General features: G+C 48.1%; 2 protein-coding genes across 3 annotated transcripts in view; both read left to right on the forward strand.

The window, feature by feature from the left end:
* Window positions 1–13,074, forward strand: part of LOC147115984 (diacylglycerol kinase delta-like) — a 239,750-nt gene extending 226,676 nt beyond the window's left edge. The window contains exons 26-27 of the mRNA XM_085991991.1: window positions 3,278–3,487; window positions 6,387–13,074. Coding sequence (XP_085848117.1) covers window positions 3,278–3,487; window positions 6,387–6,476 — 300 coding nt within the window. The 3' untranslated portion in view covers window positions 6,477–13,074. The remainder of the gene's footprint in view (window positions 1–3,277; window positions 3,488–6,386) is intronic.
* Window positions 13,075–14,688: 1,614 nt separating this feature from the next.
* The window catches only part of LOC147115986 (vitamin K-dependent protein C-like), a 55,939-nt gene continuing 53,810 nt past the window's right edge, over window positions 14,689–16,817 (forward strand). For both annotated transcript variants that reach the window (XM_085990672.1, XM_085990675.1), the window contains exon 1: window positions 14,689–14,890. The gene's annotated coding sequence lies outside the window, so the exon portion shown is untranslated. The remainder of the gene's footprint in view (window positions 14,891–16,817) is intronic.

Genomic DNA, 16,817 nt, shown 5'->3' on the forward strand with positions numbered 1-16,817 from the left:
CTGCCAAGTTAGTTTAAACCCCCCCCCAACAGTGCTAGCAAACCTCCCCGCAAGGATACTTGTCCCGTTCTGGTTCAGGTGCAACCCGTCCAACTTGTACAAGTCCCACCTTCCCCAGAAGCAGACCCAGTGATCCAGGAAACTAAAGCCCTCCCTCCTGCACCAACTCTTTAGCCACGTATTCATCTGCTCTATCCTCCTATTCCTATACTCACTAGCACATGGCACCGGGAGTAATCCAGAGATTACAGCCTTTGAGGTCCTGCTCTTTAATCTGCTACCTAGCTCCCTAAATTCTTGCTGCAGGACCTTATCCCTGTTCCTACCCATGTCGTTGGTCCCAATGTGAACCACGACCTCTGACTGTTCACCCTCCCCCTTCAGAATGCCCTACAGCCGTTCAGTGACATCCTTGACCCTGGCACCAGGGAGGCAAAAAACCATCCTGGAGTCACGTCTACGGCCACAGAAACGCCTATCTGTTCCCCTTACGATAGAATCCCCTACCACTATTGCTCTCCCACTCTTATTCCTCCCTTCCTGAGCAGCAGAAGCACCCCCGGTGCCAGGAAGTTGGCTACTGCTGCCTTCCCCTGGTAAGTTATCCCCCTCAACAGTATCCAAATCGGTATACCTGTTTGAGAGGGGGATGGCCACAGGGGTCCCCTGCTTGCTTCTACTGCTCTGCCTGATGGTCACCCACTTCCCTTCTGTCTGTGCAGCCCTTACCTGCGGTGTGACAAACTCACTAAACGTGTTATCCACGACCCTCTCAGCATCGCGAATGCTCCAAAACTCATCCATCCGCAGCTCCAGCGCCTCAATGCGGTCTGCTAGAAGCTGCAGCTGGATACATTTCCGGCGCACATGGTCGTCAGGGACACCGGCAGAGTCCCTGAATTCCCACATAGCGCAGGTGGAGCATAACATGGGGCTGGGCTGTCCTGACATGACTTACCCTTCCTGTGCAGAATCTCTCTCCCACACCTGACTCCTGTGCAGAATCTCTCTCCCACACCTGAACCCTGTGCAGAATCTCTCTCCCACACCTGACTCCTGTGCAGAATCTCTCTCCCACACCTGAACCCTGTGCAAAATCTCTCTTCCCACACCTGACTCCTGTGCAGAATCTCTCCCACACCTGAAACCTGTGCAGAATCTCTCTCCCACACCTGAACCCTGTGCAAAATCTCTGCCACACCTGAAACCTGTGCAGAATCTCTCTCCCACACCTGAACCCTGTGCAGAATCTCTCTCCCACACCTGACTCCTGTGCAGAATCTCTCTCCCACACCTGACTCCTGTGCAGAATCTCTCTCCCACACCTGAACCCAGTGCAGAATCTCTCTCCCACACCTGACTCCTGTGCAGAATCTCTCTCCCACACCTGAACCCAGTGCAGAATCTCTCTCCCACACCTGACTCCTGTGCGGAATCTCTCTCCCACACCTGAACCCTGTGCAAAATCTCTCCCACACCTGAACCCTGTGCAGAATCTCTCCCACACCTGAACCCTGTGCAAAATCTCTCCCACACCTGAACCCTGTGCAGAATCTCTCTCCCACACCTGACTCCTGTGCAGAATCTCTCTTCCTCACCTGACTCCTGTGCAGAATCTCTCTCCCACACCTGAACCCAGTGCAGAATCTCTCTTCCACACCTGACTCCTGTGCAGAATCTCTCTCCCACACCTGACTCCTGTGCAGAATCTCTCTCCCACACCTGACTCCTGTGCAGAATCTCTCTCCCACACCTGACTCCTGTGCAGAATCTCTCTCCCACACCTGACTCCTGTGCAGAATCTCTCTTCCACACCTGACTCCTGTGCAGAATCTCTCCCACACCTGAACCCTGTGCAGAATCTCTCTCCCGCACCTGGACCCTGTGCAGAATCTCTCTCCCGCACCTGAACCCTGTGCAGAATCTCTCTCCCACACCTGACTCCTGTGCAGAATCTCTCTCCCACACCTGACTCCTGTGCAGAATCTCTCTCCCGCACCTGACTCCTGTGCAGAATCTCTCTCCCGCACCTGACTCCTGTGCAGAATCTCTCTCCCGCACCTGACTCCTGTGCAAAATCTCTCCCACACCTGAACCCTGTGCAGAATCTCTCCTCCAATATGAAAACACTCACATTCTGAATGTTTCATTTAAACAGTAATAAGAAATTGTAACAAAATCTAAGTGTTTTCTCTTTTCATTGTTCTCTGATTAAATAGTCGATTGTTATATCTGTTTGTCGGTATTAATGTATTGCAGTCAATTGAAGGTATGCTCCAGGCTGCAGTTTTAAATGGGACCTATATTGGTGAATGCTGCTGGGTTCTCTGCACTTGTAGTTACAGCCCCGTTTGGGGACAAAATCTCACTTAGTACAATAACTGTAGATTGTATCAGCCCTGGATACCCCAATGTGTTCCACTTATCTTGACTCATACTACACTTGGATTGTAAGTTTGCGTCTTATTTTCTACCAGTCAGAAGAATGCAAACCGACTTTGAGCCATTGCCATGTACCTGAGCAGTAGTTTCAGGGAGCAGGTTAACAAGAGGTGGAATACATGGAGGGTGCAGTGCATGGTGGGTGGAGCACAGGAGTAGGGGGTGGATGGAAGGTGTATCAGCACAATGTACACATACCCAACCTTGTTTCTCCCCTCCTGTCTTGAAGGTGCTGACCTTCATCGGGGTAGAGGTTTCATGGGTGCTAGCCACCCTCTAGCATTTCGCCCAAGTGACCATTCTTCACGTAAGGTCCTAGACAGTGAATGTCAGCAGGGTATTGGACCCTGGGTCATCACAGCCAAACCCGATTCTTTCCTCACACCTCAACAAGGGTCAATGGAGCAGAAACTGTGGGCAACTCCCTCCACCGCTTCCACCCAACCCATGGTGCGGAGGCCAATTGTAGTACGCTGACATCAGCTAACTCAGAACAGATCAGAGGTGGTACTTGGGATGTTGCTGATCTGTGTGGCTCAGTACAACACCAGATAGTGCATTTACCAATGAGATGTCACAGAGCCCTCCTTTCATTGAACAGCAGGGTTGTTTATCACTCTACTATAGAGAGATTGGGAGGTGGGCTATTTTTGTACATTTGATAATGTAGCCTGGAGCTTTCCACTCAACGGGTATTTCATTTCAGCAGCTGTGCCGGACTCCAGATTGCATTGTGTGTTTACTGACTTACTGTGTGTCTCCCTGAAATACCTCTTGTGCGATTATCTGGTTCTCCGCACTCTCTGAAATTTCTGTGGGCCTTTTTTTTTGCTAGCGGGTGATGGTTTGTGCATTTCTCTTTGCCTTTGGGATTGTGGGTACTGAAGGTGGCGCTGCTCTTCGCTTTCCCACAGTGCACCAGTGGGGTACTGAGGAGGTGGCAGCCTGGTTAGAGCATCTTAGCCTGTTCGAGTACAGAGACATCTTCATCCGGCACGACATCCGTGGCTCAGAGCTCTTGCATCTGGAGAGGCGGGACCTGAAGGTACTGCGAGTGACTTTCTCACTTCTGCATGAATGACGAACTAATGCGGCCTGACCTTATCGGTACTGTCTTTCTGCATTAACTTGCTGTGTGTGCTGAGATCACATCAGTTGGAAGGTACTTTGAAACCATGAGCTCCAAAGGAGTTCGTAAAAAACAGTTACAGAATAGAACAGAACTGTCAGGAAAATTACCAGTACGGTGCGTGCACTCTGCAGCTACATACCCACAAAGCCTTCGAGGCAAAATGATCAAGTGATGGCTAAGAATATCTCTCTGGAAGGAAGGAGGGAAACGGCAAAGAAAGAGTGAGGGTTCTACCCAGGGAAGTTCTAGAATGGCATTAGAGGGCAGCTTCAGTTTTATTGGTGCAGGGAGATTAACATTAATTTAAAAAAGCGACAAAGGTGAATTGAATCACAATCTATAGATGGGTGCAAAGCTGAGTACCTGAACTGGGACTCACTGACTGCACGTGCTGTAGGTGGTTGCCAAGCCGAGTACCTGGACTGGGACTCACTGACTGCACATGCTGTAGATGGTTGCCATGCCAAGTACCTGGACTGGGACTCGCTGGCATTTTACTTATTTTGGCCCCACTGGGGGACAAGGAAAATGTTTAAAGATTGAGGCAGCATTTGGACCTGGCCGAATGACTTCTGGACAAATAAAAGTTGTGAAACATTTTTTTGTGGATTGTACCAAAAACCTGATGTGATGCCAGCTGCTGCCATGGCTTATCCTGGGTAACTCACTTCCTTACTTTAACTGCTCATGCTAGATTTCTCAACCTTGCACTCTTCTCAGGGTAGTCATTGTCTAAACTCAAATACCTGGACTATTTTCTGAACAAAATGTTTTGCAACAAATGCTCCCTTTAGTGCAGTATCTCTTATCAATTCAATTCAATTCAATTCAAATCGCTTTATTGGCATGACAAGTTACATCTTATGTTGCCAAAGCATCGAAAAACATTCATGTTTGTTCACAAAAATACAGATCTATCCATACAGTGTATAAACAGATATATCCCTGAGTGTATAAATATACTTTCATATAATTTATATATACTCTTTTCTTATATTTAGTGGTTGTCCCTCTGTTTATACCCCTGCAGGAATCTACACTCCGGTACTACGCAGTTACATGTGTATATGTGTATATATTAAAAGTCTTGCATATGGCATGCCTTTCCTGTGCACACTAACCTTACTTCCTATGTCCAGATTTTTGAGCAATATTTTGTATATCAAGATGTATCAGCAATTCCCAATTTTATGTCCCTATCTGCATATCATACTTAGAATATAGTGCATTATGGACCTCCAAACAGAAAGTGACGGTGTTGTGCCTACCAATCAAGTCTTCCAGGTCCATCTGTCATTTTGTTTTTAAGCTTGATTTTTCTGATTTCCCAGCTCTGGCCCAGCTAATTTTTGAGTTTAACCCAGTTGCCTGCCAAATGCTCGCGGCGGCTGGCATTTCCCCGCCCCCCCCCCAACCATATCATCCAGCCAACCCATTGACCGTCGCCCAATTCCAACTTAAAGCTTTAGGCTGCAGCCTACCTACTTTTCGTGGACTAGGGCCTAATGGTCGGGCCTATCCTGCCTGACCTGTTTTTGGGTGCCCCCTCTCACCCCAGCCCCCAGGTGTTTCATGTCATCTTTACTACTGGCCGAGTCTTACGCCTCCGGAATTGCAAGCCACAACATTCGACACCAGATGCCCTGAATCAGCTGGAAATGAGCAGTCAACACTCAAACTCACACACAAACTCACAATCACACACACACTCGCAATGAACACTCCACACACACGCACAAATTCACAATGAACACTTCAAACAAAAAGTGAATAAATGAGACTGAATAAATGAGACTGATTTGCACCATTAGATCTGGACTCCCATGCTGCCCAGACTGATACTAGTTGTAATGCTCCTCAGTGAAATGAGTTGGGGGCATTATTAGTGGGCATGAGCTCAGTGCACAAAACTGCTGCTGATTCAGAACAAATTGGCAATCTCACTCGGGTGACAGCTGGTGTGGGAAATAGAAAACTCTTTTACACAGCCCCAGCAAGCACCCCATGTCGGTAGACACGTTTCTGGGGTTGCTTGAAGGGGCTCTGTAAAGAGAGCTTTACTCTGTACCTGACCTAGGAATGCTTGATGGGGCATTGTAGTAAGATCTTTATACTGCATCTAACCCTCGGAACAAACTCACAAGAGTGATGCATTATGAGCTGGTCTTGGTGCTGGTGGAATGACTGGTTACAGAGGACCTGTATCGGGGATACGCACTGTGTACCAGTGGGATCTATGCTTTGTACCATCAGAAAAAGGTACTGCGTACCAGTGGAATATGTGCTGCGTACTAGTGAGATATCCAATGTGTACCAGTAGTATATGGCTTTTTACCAGCATAATATGTGCTGTATACCAATGGAAAGGCACTGTGTGCTAGCAGGATACACATTGTGTACCATCTACTACATAATGCGTACAGTGTGTACCTTGTATTTAAATGTTTTCCGACTGGACTCTGGTGAGGCCGGAAGCTGAATATTTTGACCATGACCAGTGCTGACTTGTGCATCACTGAGTGAGGTAACCGCCGCTCTCTTTAATTTAAATTCTCCCCTTCCCTTCCCCGATCAAGGACATGCTCTCTTCCCCTGAAATGAAGTAAGTCGGTAGGCACTTGAGCTGGGCATTGAGCTGTGTTATAGGAGTGCGGAGTGCATAGTCAATTCCTGTCAGCCTCCTTGGAGCTTTATTTTACCTATTTAACCCCATTTCCTTTTCAGGAACCTACATTTTGATTAAGGTTGTTTTAGTATCTACTTGACTGACACACTGACAATAAATGCCTTTCTTCTAACCTGTGTTTGGCAGGACTTGGGGATAACGAGAGTGGGCCACATGAAGCGGATCTTACATGGGATCAAGGAGTTGAGCCGGAATACTCCTGTCAGCGAAGTGTGATGTACGTGTTCAACTCCTGTGTATACAGAGCTACCTAAACCTCCAGCCCATTGGATAGAGGACGAGAGAGGCTAACCTTGGGCTGTATGTGTATGTCTCACCTTCAGCTAATCGGAGGGTGTTGGACCTGAAGCAGCTAACGAATATCAAAACAATAAGGGACCTGATGCACAATCTCCCGGCCAATAGAAAATGGGAACGAGGCTTAACCAATCAAAATTATGCTGCATTCGAGGTAAAAATCTGTCAAATCAGAATTGAAGTTACCTCAAGCAAGTATCCACGACAATCAGTTAGATTGGATTTTACGCTGAAACTCAGCTGGGAGTAAAGCTGAATGTGATTGGTCTAAAATTCAACAATGATCCCAATGAAGAGGAATCATGCTTCTTCGACAGAGGAATGTACTGCACACCGGTGACTTAATCTCAGAAACTCTTTGCAAAAGGGACAAAGCATCTCTTTTTTTATAATACATGACCTAATGAAACTGTACCAGGGACAGAACCTGTAGTAACTCACATCTGCAGAGATTAACTGAACCTTTTCGTATTGTGATCTATGAGAGTGAGGGTTGTGGGTTTGAGTGTGGAGCCCTACATTTCTCTCATCCCAGGATCTATCCACAGGCCTTTTACAGAATACCAACTTGAAGAACGTGGGAGTGCTATTACAATGTCTTCCTGTATTGGTGCCCTCAAAGCCCCTGCCGTTGACGTGTTATTTCTCAGTGCCTAGGCGTCACAGAGACATTGATGTACTTCAGAGTGAAGGGAAGCAGCCTCAGGCTCGTGCACATGTCCCGGGCAATGCAGCTCTTAAGACAGCACAGCCATCTGGCTGATTCTAGGGCCTGTTTAGCTCTTTGGAGATAGTGCAGCACTCTCAAACAGCCCTGGATGATACAGTTCTGGAGTGTCAAAGACATATGAGAGCGAGTCCTGGAGTGTCTGGGATGTGTGTGAGTCAGTCCTAGAAAAGAAAGACTTGCATTTATAAAGCACCTTTAATGACCTCAGGACATCCCAAAGTGCACTACAGCCAATGAAATACTTTTGAAGTATAGTCACTGTTGTAGGAAATATTGGGATTTCTGAAGCCATTGTCTTTGGTCCCCACCACAAACTCTGTTCCCTGACCACCATTTCCATTGCTGGCAACTGTCTTAAGCTGAGCTAGACCATTCGCAACCTTGGTGTTGTTTCACCACGAGATGAGTTTCCGACCACATATCCGCTCCCATCACCAAGACTGCCTACTCCATCTCTGTAACATCACTCAATTCCGACCCTGCCTCAGCTTGGCTGCTGTGGAAACCCTCATCTGTACCTTTGTTACTTCTAGACTTGACTATTTCAGTGCTCTCCTGGCCGCCCTTCCACCCTGCATAAACTTGTGCTTGTCCAAAAGTCTGCTGCCTGTATCCTAACTTGTTCCAAATCTCGTTCACCGATCACCCATGTGCTTGCTGGCCTTCACTGGCTCCTAGTCCGACAACGCCTCAATTTTAAAATCCTCATCCTTGTTTCAAACCCTTCCATGGCCTCGCCCCTCCCTATCTCTCTAGCCTCCTCCAGCCCTACAAGCTTTCGCGATTTCTGCGCTTTTCCAATTCTGGCCTCTTGCACATCCCTGATTATAATCGCTCCACCGTTGGTGGCTATGCTTTCAACTGCCTTGGCCCTAAACTCTGGAATTCCCTCTCTACCGCTCTCTCTTTTAAGATGCTCCTTTAAACCTACCTCTTTGATCAAGCTTTTGGTCATCTGCCCTGATATTTCCTTCTGTGGCTCAGTGTCAAAAATGTTTTTTATTGATATCGCTCTTGTTAAGCGCCTTGGAACGTTTTACTACATTAAACGCGCTACATAATGCAAGTTGTTGAAATGCGCACAGCAAGATCCCACAAACAGCAATGTGATAATGACCAGATAATCTGTTTTTAGCGATGTTGGTTGAGGGATAAATGTTGGCCAGGACACTGGGGGAACTCCACTGCTCTTCTTCAAATCGTGTCATAGGATCTTTTGCATCCACCTGAGAAGGCAGACCTGGTTTAACATCTCATCCAGAAGATGGCCCCTCCGACAGCGCAGCATTCCCTCGGTACTGCCAGAGTGTTACCTACTGAGCCACGGCTGACACCTGGAGTGTCTGGGATGTGAGAGAATGAGTCCTGCAGTGTTTGGGATGTGTGAAGAATCAAAAAAAAAGCAGTGTCCAAAATCTTCAGCGGGTTATAATTTTGTTACATACAGCACACAGAAGTACTGCTCGTCATGAGATGACTGTTACCCTTGACTGGAGGTGCCTCATCTCGCAGCACACACCCTATGGGTTGCAACGCCTTTGCCAGTTCAGTGCTGGAGGTTATTGTGATTTGTGAGAAGACAGGTTGACCTCAAAATCTGGATCACGATGCATCTCCTTTGAGACTTGTTTGCCAAATATTTTTTTTTAATGTTTAGTCTTTCTGCTGTTTTGCACATCCCTCATCTTAGAAGAGTGGAGCTGGCAGAGAACTCATTTCAGGACCTTTGAGAAACTGTACTCTCTTCATTTAATACAAGTTATTGTTTGGGGCATCTCCAAACCACTCATTCTGGTCCTTGTGTTTAAATCCTTCCAAGGCCTGGTCCCTCCCTATCTCTGTATCCTTCTCCACCCCCTGAACTCTCCATTCCTCTTACTCCTGGATATCTTTGTTGCAGTACAACAACCAGAATTGTACACAAGTCCAGACCTCCAGGGTTTTCCTGTCTCCTCCTCCATCCCCTGCACCTGTGGGCAGTCAAAAACGTCCCTTTGTTTAACTATTTCTCTCTACTGTGGGGTGACCATCTCTGGAACATTTTACAGAAATCTTTCCTCTCCACATATATTACAGAGTGTAGCCAGCTGCTCCTCTAGCTCACCATTCATCTGATTAAGCAACATAAATCCCGAACACTTCATTCCCATGTACTGTTCCTGGATACTTTTCATATCTGGGATATCCCATGTCATGCATCCCACACACATCACTAGCCTGGGTCCAGAACCCGTCATTAATAAACTCCTAATTCTCTGCTACATTAGACTTAATCAGTTAGAACTAATTCACACACACACAGAATCACACACAATCCCCACAGTGCAGATAGAGGCCATTTCGGCCCATCGAGCCTGCACTGACACATATCCCACCCTATCCCCGTAACCCCACATATTTAATCCCCTAACATTAAGGGTCAATTTATCATAGCCAAATCAACCTAACCCGCACATCTTTGGACTGTGGGAGGAAACCGGAGCACCCGGAGGAAACCCACGCAGACACAGGGAGAATGTGCAAACTCCACACAGACAGTCGCTTACGTGCCTGGTCTTGCAAGTTCAGGCCCATTCTGCCTCAGTGCCGAACACCTGTTTAGATCAAACTCGCTTCCTTAGCTTCTCCCATAGACTGAAACTTGACAGTGTGTACGAAACAGCTGGGACACCATTTCAACAAAGTGATCAATGAATCATTTTGCTGACAATAATGCAGCCTACCCTATGTGAGTTTCAGATCTCTGCAACTGCTAGAAGGCACCACACTGGAAGACCATGTGGCTCAGGCTAAGAACTATTTTCCACCTTCATTTAAAAATTAAATTATACAGAGGCAAGTATAAATTAGCAAATTTAAAAAAATAACAACACAGTTCTAAATTATTTGTTAACCAAAGTAACGAGAAACTTTTGAGTATCTGTTGAATTGAGAGAGCCTGGTGTCACTGCAGTAATCACCCATGTGATAGAACCGCATGAACTGAATTAACGAACTAGGGAACTTCTGTTATATTTATCCCAGATTCAGACAGTTCCTGGCTACATAACTGTCGATCAAAAATCAGAACAAAGACACAATGGCAAGAGATGGTTCACGAGCCCTGTCATCTCTCTGGGTCTGCTGTAACTTGGGGTGTTGGTTCTGACACAGTCTACATGCATATTCCTCCACCCCACCTTCTCACCATAACACTCCACTCCATCCCACCTGCCACCTTCGCGACATATCCCTCCACCCCGCCCTACCCACTTCCTCATCATATCCCTCCACCCCACCTTCTCACCATAACACTCCACTCCACCCCACCTACCACCTTCGCGACATATCCCTCAACCCCGCCCTACCCACTTCCTCACCATATCCCTCCACCCCACCTTCTCACCATAACACTCCACTCCACCCCACCTACCACCTTCGCGACATATCCCTCAACCCCGCCCTACCCACTTCCTCACCATATCCCTCCACCCCACTATCACCTTCTCAACATATCACTCTATGCTTACCTACCCAACTAATCTCCACTCTACCTACCCACCTTCTCACCACATCACTGTACCCCACTAACACCTACTTGACATATCGCTCCACCCTACCTAACCACCTTTTCACCAAATCTCTCCACCCACTTTCTTACCATGTACCTTACTCCTTTCTATCTTCAGAAACACGTATCTCTCTTGACCCTATTTATACTTTCCACTTGAATTCCACTTTCCAGTTTCCCTTTGGATAAAACAGTTTCCCTAACTCCCCTTCTTACTGCTAACTTCCATATTTTTCTAAAATCAACTGCATCAATGTCTCTGTGCCCCGGTGATGGTACAGTGTGTGTGAGTTCACCTTCTCCATTCACAAATTTCTCTGAGTCATTCTGCCATTCCTGAATATTTTTACTGAATTGCCACGCAAGTGACCTCTGCTGCTGTGAGTGGAGATGCCATAATTGAAAACAAAATGTAAATGTGGCAAAGATGTTGCGTTTCAGATGTGCTGGTTTCACTCATTCCAGCTCCACACTGTAAATTCATCACATTTATTTGAAGGTAGGTAACTTTTGTGTGTCAATACAGGTTGCTGTTGAATGCAAATGGTATGGTTTTTATACACTGACTCCCCACTTGTAAAAAAAAAATGTAAAGGATGGGGTTAAAGGTCAAAGTATTTCTTTCGTTTATGGGGAACCCATTTTGTCTCCTTTAAGCAAAGAGAAAAATGAAAATCATTGAGGCAAACACAAAAACATCACAGAGTCATCAGAGAAATAGAGACAGTGTGTTAATGGAGTGATAAAGTGTTAGCAGAGAGATGGTGCATTCACGGGGAGACATTGTTTTAACAGAGTGATATGGTGTATTAATGGAGAGACAAAGCAGTAATGGAGGGTGATGGTGTATTAATGGAGACACAGTGGACTGGACTCTCCTCTATGATCCCCCCTGAAATGGGGTCGGATAGCGACGAAGAATGAGACACTGGTGAGGCCTACCGCCACCACACTCCCTGACCTGGATTTCCCTCCTGGAACCACCGCCAGCTGTCCTTTCCTTGCCCATTGCATGCAGATGGCGGTGGGAGGACAGGGAACAGGGCCCCGTTGGATTTTCCTGGTGTCCGCCCCTCTTACCGCCGCTTCCTGGCACTACCATATGGAAGGTGGCAGTAGGCTTGGGAAAGCATCGGTAACAGCCTTGAGGTCCCCCAAAGCAAGGAGAATGCCTTGTAGCAGCCTCGTCCACCTCCAGTATGGCCCCCACTTACCTCAAATGAAGGTTTTTTTGCTGGGCACCGACGCACTCCTTCTTTGCGGCAGGAATTCAATCAGAAGCCTGCCATACATATCAGATGGCCCGCCAACCCAGGGAAATGGCTTGGGGTCGGGGCAGAATTGGAGGGGCGGGCAGGATTCCCGCCCAGCCAGATCTCTGCCCTGGATAGAAGAGAATGAGAGATGACTGATTAGAGAGACGCTGCATTAGCAGATGAGACACAAATGGGATGATGGGGAAACATGGTACTTTAACAGAGAGATGCTGAATTAACAGCCCTCTTGTTTTAAGAGAGGTTATATTGAGATGCAGTGAAGCTTGTGAAGTTATGCTTCCTATTAGTACCTGTTGGATGTGAAATACTTTAATAGCTTCAATCAAGAATAACCATTTGACATTTATAGAGGCCACAGCTCCATTTAGAGGGAGACTGGGTTTCCGTTGAAAGGAGACGGTGGCTCTGCTTAATGGGAGATTGCAGTTCCATTTAAAGGAAGATTACAGTTTCTATTAAAGGGAGTCCGTGACACTGTTTAATGTCAGACTGCAGCTCCGTTTAAAGGGAGATGGCGGCTCACCAGCCAAAGGGAAACCACAGCTCTGTTTGAAGGTAGCTGTTCAGTGCTGTTGTTGTTGTAATTTTTATGAAGGTGAGCATATAACTCAGATGTGCATCTGACTGTTTGCAAGAGAGCTGGCCTGAGTCTCCAGGCTTGATTCAGGTGATGGCAGGTTTCACTGCACCTCTGCCTTAACTCGCCAAGTGACAGAATTTCTTGTTATTTACCTCACTCTCTGGAACAACTGTTTTATTTAGAGAGCAGCAAATGGATCGGGTTCTCTTGGTTCTGTCTATCTTCTGCCTCTCCATGAGGTCTGCATGTTGTATTTATTCTTAATTTATATATAAATATGGTTGTGACTTTTTTGTACATATTAATTGTTAATCGATGTACATATTTCCTGTAAATACAATTGGATCGAATCCAATCTTCCAGTAAAAAGTCTTTTCTCAGTTTTCTGTTGCTTAGATTTCTGTGATTTGAGTGGATGTGTCAGGTGGTGCTAATTGAAGTGCTTCAACAAGTGAATCCCTAACCCATGCTTCTCTTGTTATTTAAATTGAATTTAGGCATCACCTAGTTTGGAAAACTAACTGAAAGAAATCTAGATATCCGTTTGCCACTTGATGCAGAGTCACGTGGGAGAAGATCTTGTTTTGTGTCACTGCTTGACAGGAACGTCAGACCAACACCACCCATCCACTCCCTCAAGTCACCCACCCATCTATTCACTTACTCAACTCATCCACCTACCTATTCACAAGCCCACTCACTCACTCACTCACCCATCCACTCAATAACTTCCCATCCAGTCACTCACTCACCCATCCACTCGTTCGCTTCGCCCATCCACTCGCTCGCTCTCGCCCATCCACTCGCTCGCTCTCGCCCATCCACTCGCTCGCTCTCGCCCATCCACTCGCTCGCTCTCGCCCATCCACTCGCTCTCGCCCATCCACTCGCTCTCGCCCATCCACTCATGGTGCCATCTGCTGCAAGGAAACCTGCGGTTGCCGTGCAGCAAAGGGCAGCGACAGTAACAATCTGCTGCGGCCTGAAACTTGGCTGCACTTCCTTGCAGGTAAGCTGCATTGCTGATCTGTGGAATGATGCTGTGGAGTGACAGAGATGACAACCTTCCTCGCAACCATCTTGACTTCATCTTGGCCTGTCACTTATTCATCCACTGCCCCTTCAGCCTTAGCAATGGCTGCTGATGGGTTGAGATGCCTTTTACAGCATCTCGAGAAACATTTTGAATTTTTATTTTCCTCCATTGTAACACTCCCTTTAATTGTCCCTGTCTCTAAGTTTGATGATCATGCAGTGCATATCTCCTACCAGTGGTTTCATCCCTAGACCCCCTTGAGTTCTGCACCTGGATTTGTGAACAATTATGCAAATGATTGTAGGCTAGAGAATCAAGTGCACTTGAGATTCAGACTAGTCTTAACCCAAGTAGAACTGATCCAACAACTGAAGACGATAAATCATCTGTCGTGTTCCCTTTATAGACACTGAGTTTCTCAAAAAATTCAATTAGAATTGTGGTGTCAAGCACAACCTGCCATTTACAAATCCATACTGACTCTCCGATTAACCTAAACCTTTCTAAGTGTCCACTCCATATTATGGAGTCTAGAATTTTACTGACAACTGAGGTAAGACTAAACTGACCTTTGACTTCCTGTCTTGCCCCTTTCCTCTTGAACGGCGATGTGACATTTGTAACCTCCAATTCTGTTTTTGAATGATTTTTGGAAAATTATGGATGATGCCTCCGCTATCTCCTCCCCAAACTCATTCAGTATTTGTCAAGAGGAAAGGTAAGGGGGTGGGGGGAAGGGCATAGGGACTTGGGGATTGCGGAGTGAGCAGTGAACACAAGTTCATGGTCAGCTGTTGTGTCGGTTGAAGTGCTCACTATGAAAAAATGCTGCTGTTGATGCTCCTTTACATTTAGACCGCGTTTCTCCCTCACTGGCCACATTGTGCTGCACTAGCATCGCACTGTATTGAAACAGAGTAAGAGGTGCAGATACTGGGAAAACAAATTGTTCTCAAACTGGTGTGGGGAATTGTCAGCCTTCATTTATTTACCCATGGAGGCAGACTGCTCTGGTACAGGGGCTCTGAGTAAATATTTGAAGTTAGTCATTAACTGAGCTTTTCCGGAGTTTAGCTGTGTTCACCAATGTAAATGCAACGTAATGGCTGTTTGATGAAAAGTATTACATCTGGATTTTTGTGGACAAATTATTTTTGAAGGTAATGCACCATGGTAGTCGAGCCTCCATTTCAAATTCAGTTTAAAAAGATACATATCTGTAGTGGGTCAGTGATGTTCCCTGGCCTGTGCGGTGGGTCAGTGATGTTACCTGGCCTGTGTGGTGGGTCAGTGATGTTCCCTGGTCTGTGCGGTGGGTCAGTGATGTTGCCTTGCCTGTGTGGTGGGTCAGTGATGTTCCCTGGTCTGTGCGGTGGGTCAGTGATATTCCCTGGACTGTGCGGTGGGTCACTGATGTTCCCCTGGCCTGTGTAGTGGGTCAGTGATGTTCCCTGGTCTGTGCGGTGGGTCAGTGATGTTGCCTGGCCTGTGCGGTGGGTCAGTGATGTTGCCTGGCCTGTGTGGTGGGTCAGTGATGTTCCCTGGTCTGTGCGGTGGGTCAGTGATGTTCCCTGGCCTGTGCGGTGGGTCAGTGATGTTGCCTGGCCTGTGCGGTGGGTCAGTGACGTTGCCTTGCCTGTGTGGTGGGTCAGTGATGTTCCCTGGCCTGTGCGGTGGGTCAGTGACGTTCCCTGGCCTGTGCGGTGGGTCAGTGACGTTGCCTGGCCTGTGCGGTGGGTCAGTGACGTTCCCTGGCCTGTGCGGTGGGTCAGTGATATTCCCTGGACTGTGCGGTGGGTCACTGATGTTCCCCTGGCCTGTGCGGTGGGTCAGTGATGTTCCCCTGGCCTGTGCGGTGGGTCAGTGATGTTCCCTGGCCTGTGCGGTGGGTCAGTGATGTTCCCTGGCCTGTGCGGTGGGTCAGTGATGTTCCCTGGCCTGTGCGGTGGGTCAGTGATGTTCCCTGGCCTGTGCGGTGGGTCACTGATGTTCCCCTGGCCTGTGCGGTGGGTCACTGATGTTCCCCTGGCCTGTGCGGTGGGTCACTGATGTTCCCCTGGCCTGTGCGGTGGGTCACTGATGTTCCCCTGGCCTGTGCGGTGATTCAATGATGTTCCCTGGCCTGTGCGGTGAGTCAATGACGTTCCCTGGCCTGTGCGGTGGGTCAGTGATGTTCCCTGGCCTGTGCGGTGGGTCAGTGATGTTCCCTGGTCTGTGCGGTGGTTCAGTGATGTTGCCTTGCCTGTGTGGTGGGTCAGTGATGTTCCCTGGTCTGTGCGGTGGGTCAGTGATGTTGCCTGGCCTGTGTAGTGGGTCAGTGATGTTCCCTGGTCTGTGCGGTGGGTCAGTGATGTTCCCTGGTCTGTGCGGTGGGTCAGTGATATTCCCTGGACTGTGCGGTGGGTCACTGATGTTCCCCTGGCCTGTGTAGTGGGTCAGTGATGTTCCCTGGTCTGTGCAGTGGGTCAGTGATGTTGCCTGGCCTGTGCGGTGGGTCAGTGATGTTGCCTGGCCTGTGTGGTGGGTCAGTGATGTTCCCTGGTCTGTGCGGTGGGTCAGTGATGTTCCCTGGCCTGTGCGGTGGGTCAGTGATGTTCCCTGGTCTGTGCGGTGGGTCAGTGATGTTGCCTTGCCTGTGTGGTGGGTCAGTGATGTTGCCTGGCCTGTGCGGTGGGTCAGTGATGTTGCCTGGCCTGTGTGGTGGGTCAGTGATGTTCCCTGGCCTGTGCGGTGGGTCAGTGATGTTCCCTGGCCTGTGCGGTGGGTCAGTGATGTTGCCTGGCCTGTGCGGTGGGTCAGTGACGTTGCCTGGCCTGTGTGGTGGGTCAGTGATGTTCCCTGGCCTGTGCGGTGGGTCAGTGACGTTCCCTGGCCTGTGCGGTGGGTCAGTGACGTTGCCTGGCCTGTGCGGTGGGTCAGTGACGTTCCCTGGCCTGTGCGGTGGGTCAGTGATATTCCCTGGACTGTGCGGTGGGTCACTGATGTTCCCCTGGCCTGTGCGGTGGGTCAGTGATGTTCCCCTGGCCTGTGCGGTGGGTCAGTGATGTTCCCTGGCCTGTGCGGTGGGTCAGTGATGTTCCCTGGCCT

The sequence above is a fragment of the Somniosus microcephalus genome, chromosome 6, assembly GCF_052327205.1.
Source record: "Somniosus microcephalus isolate GS21.2 chromosome 6, FLI_Smic_1.0, whole genome shotgun sequence".
In the NCBI taxonomy this organism is placed as follows: Eukaryota; Metazoa; Chordata; class Chondrichthyes; order Squaliformes; family Somniosidae; genus Somniosus; species Somniosus microcephalus.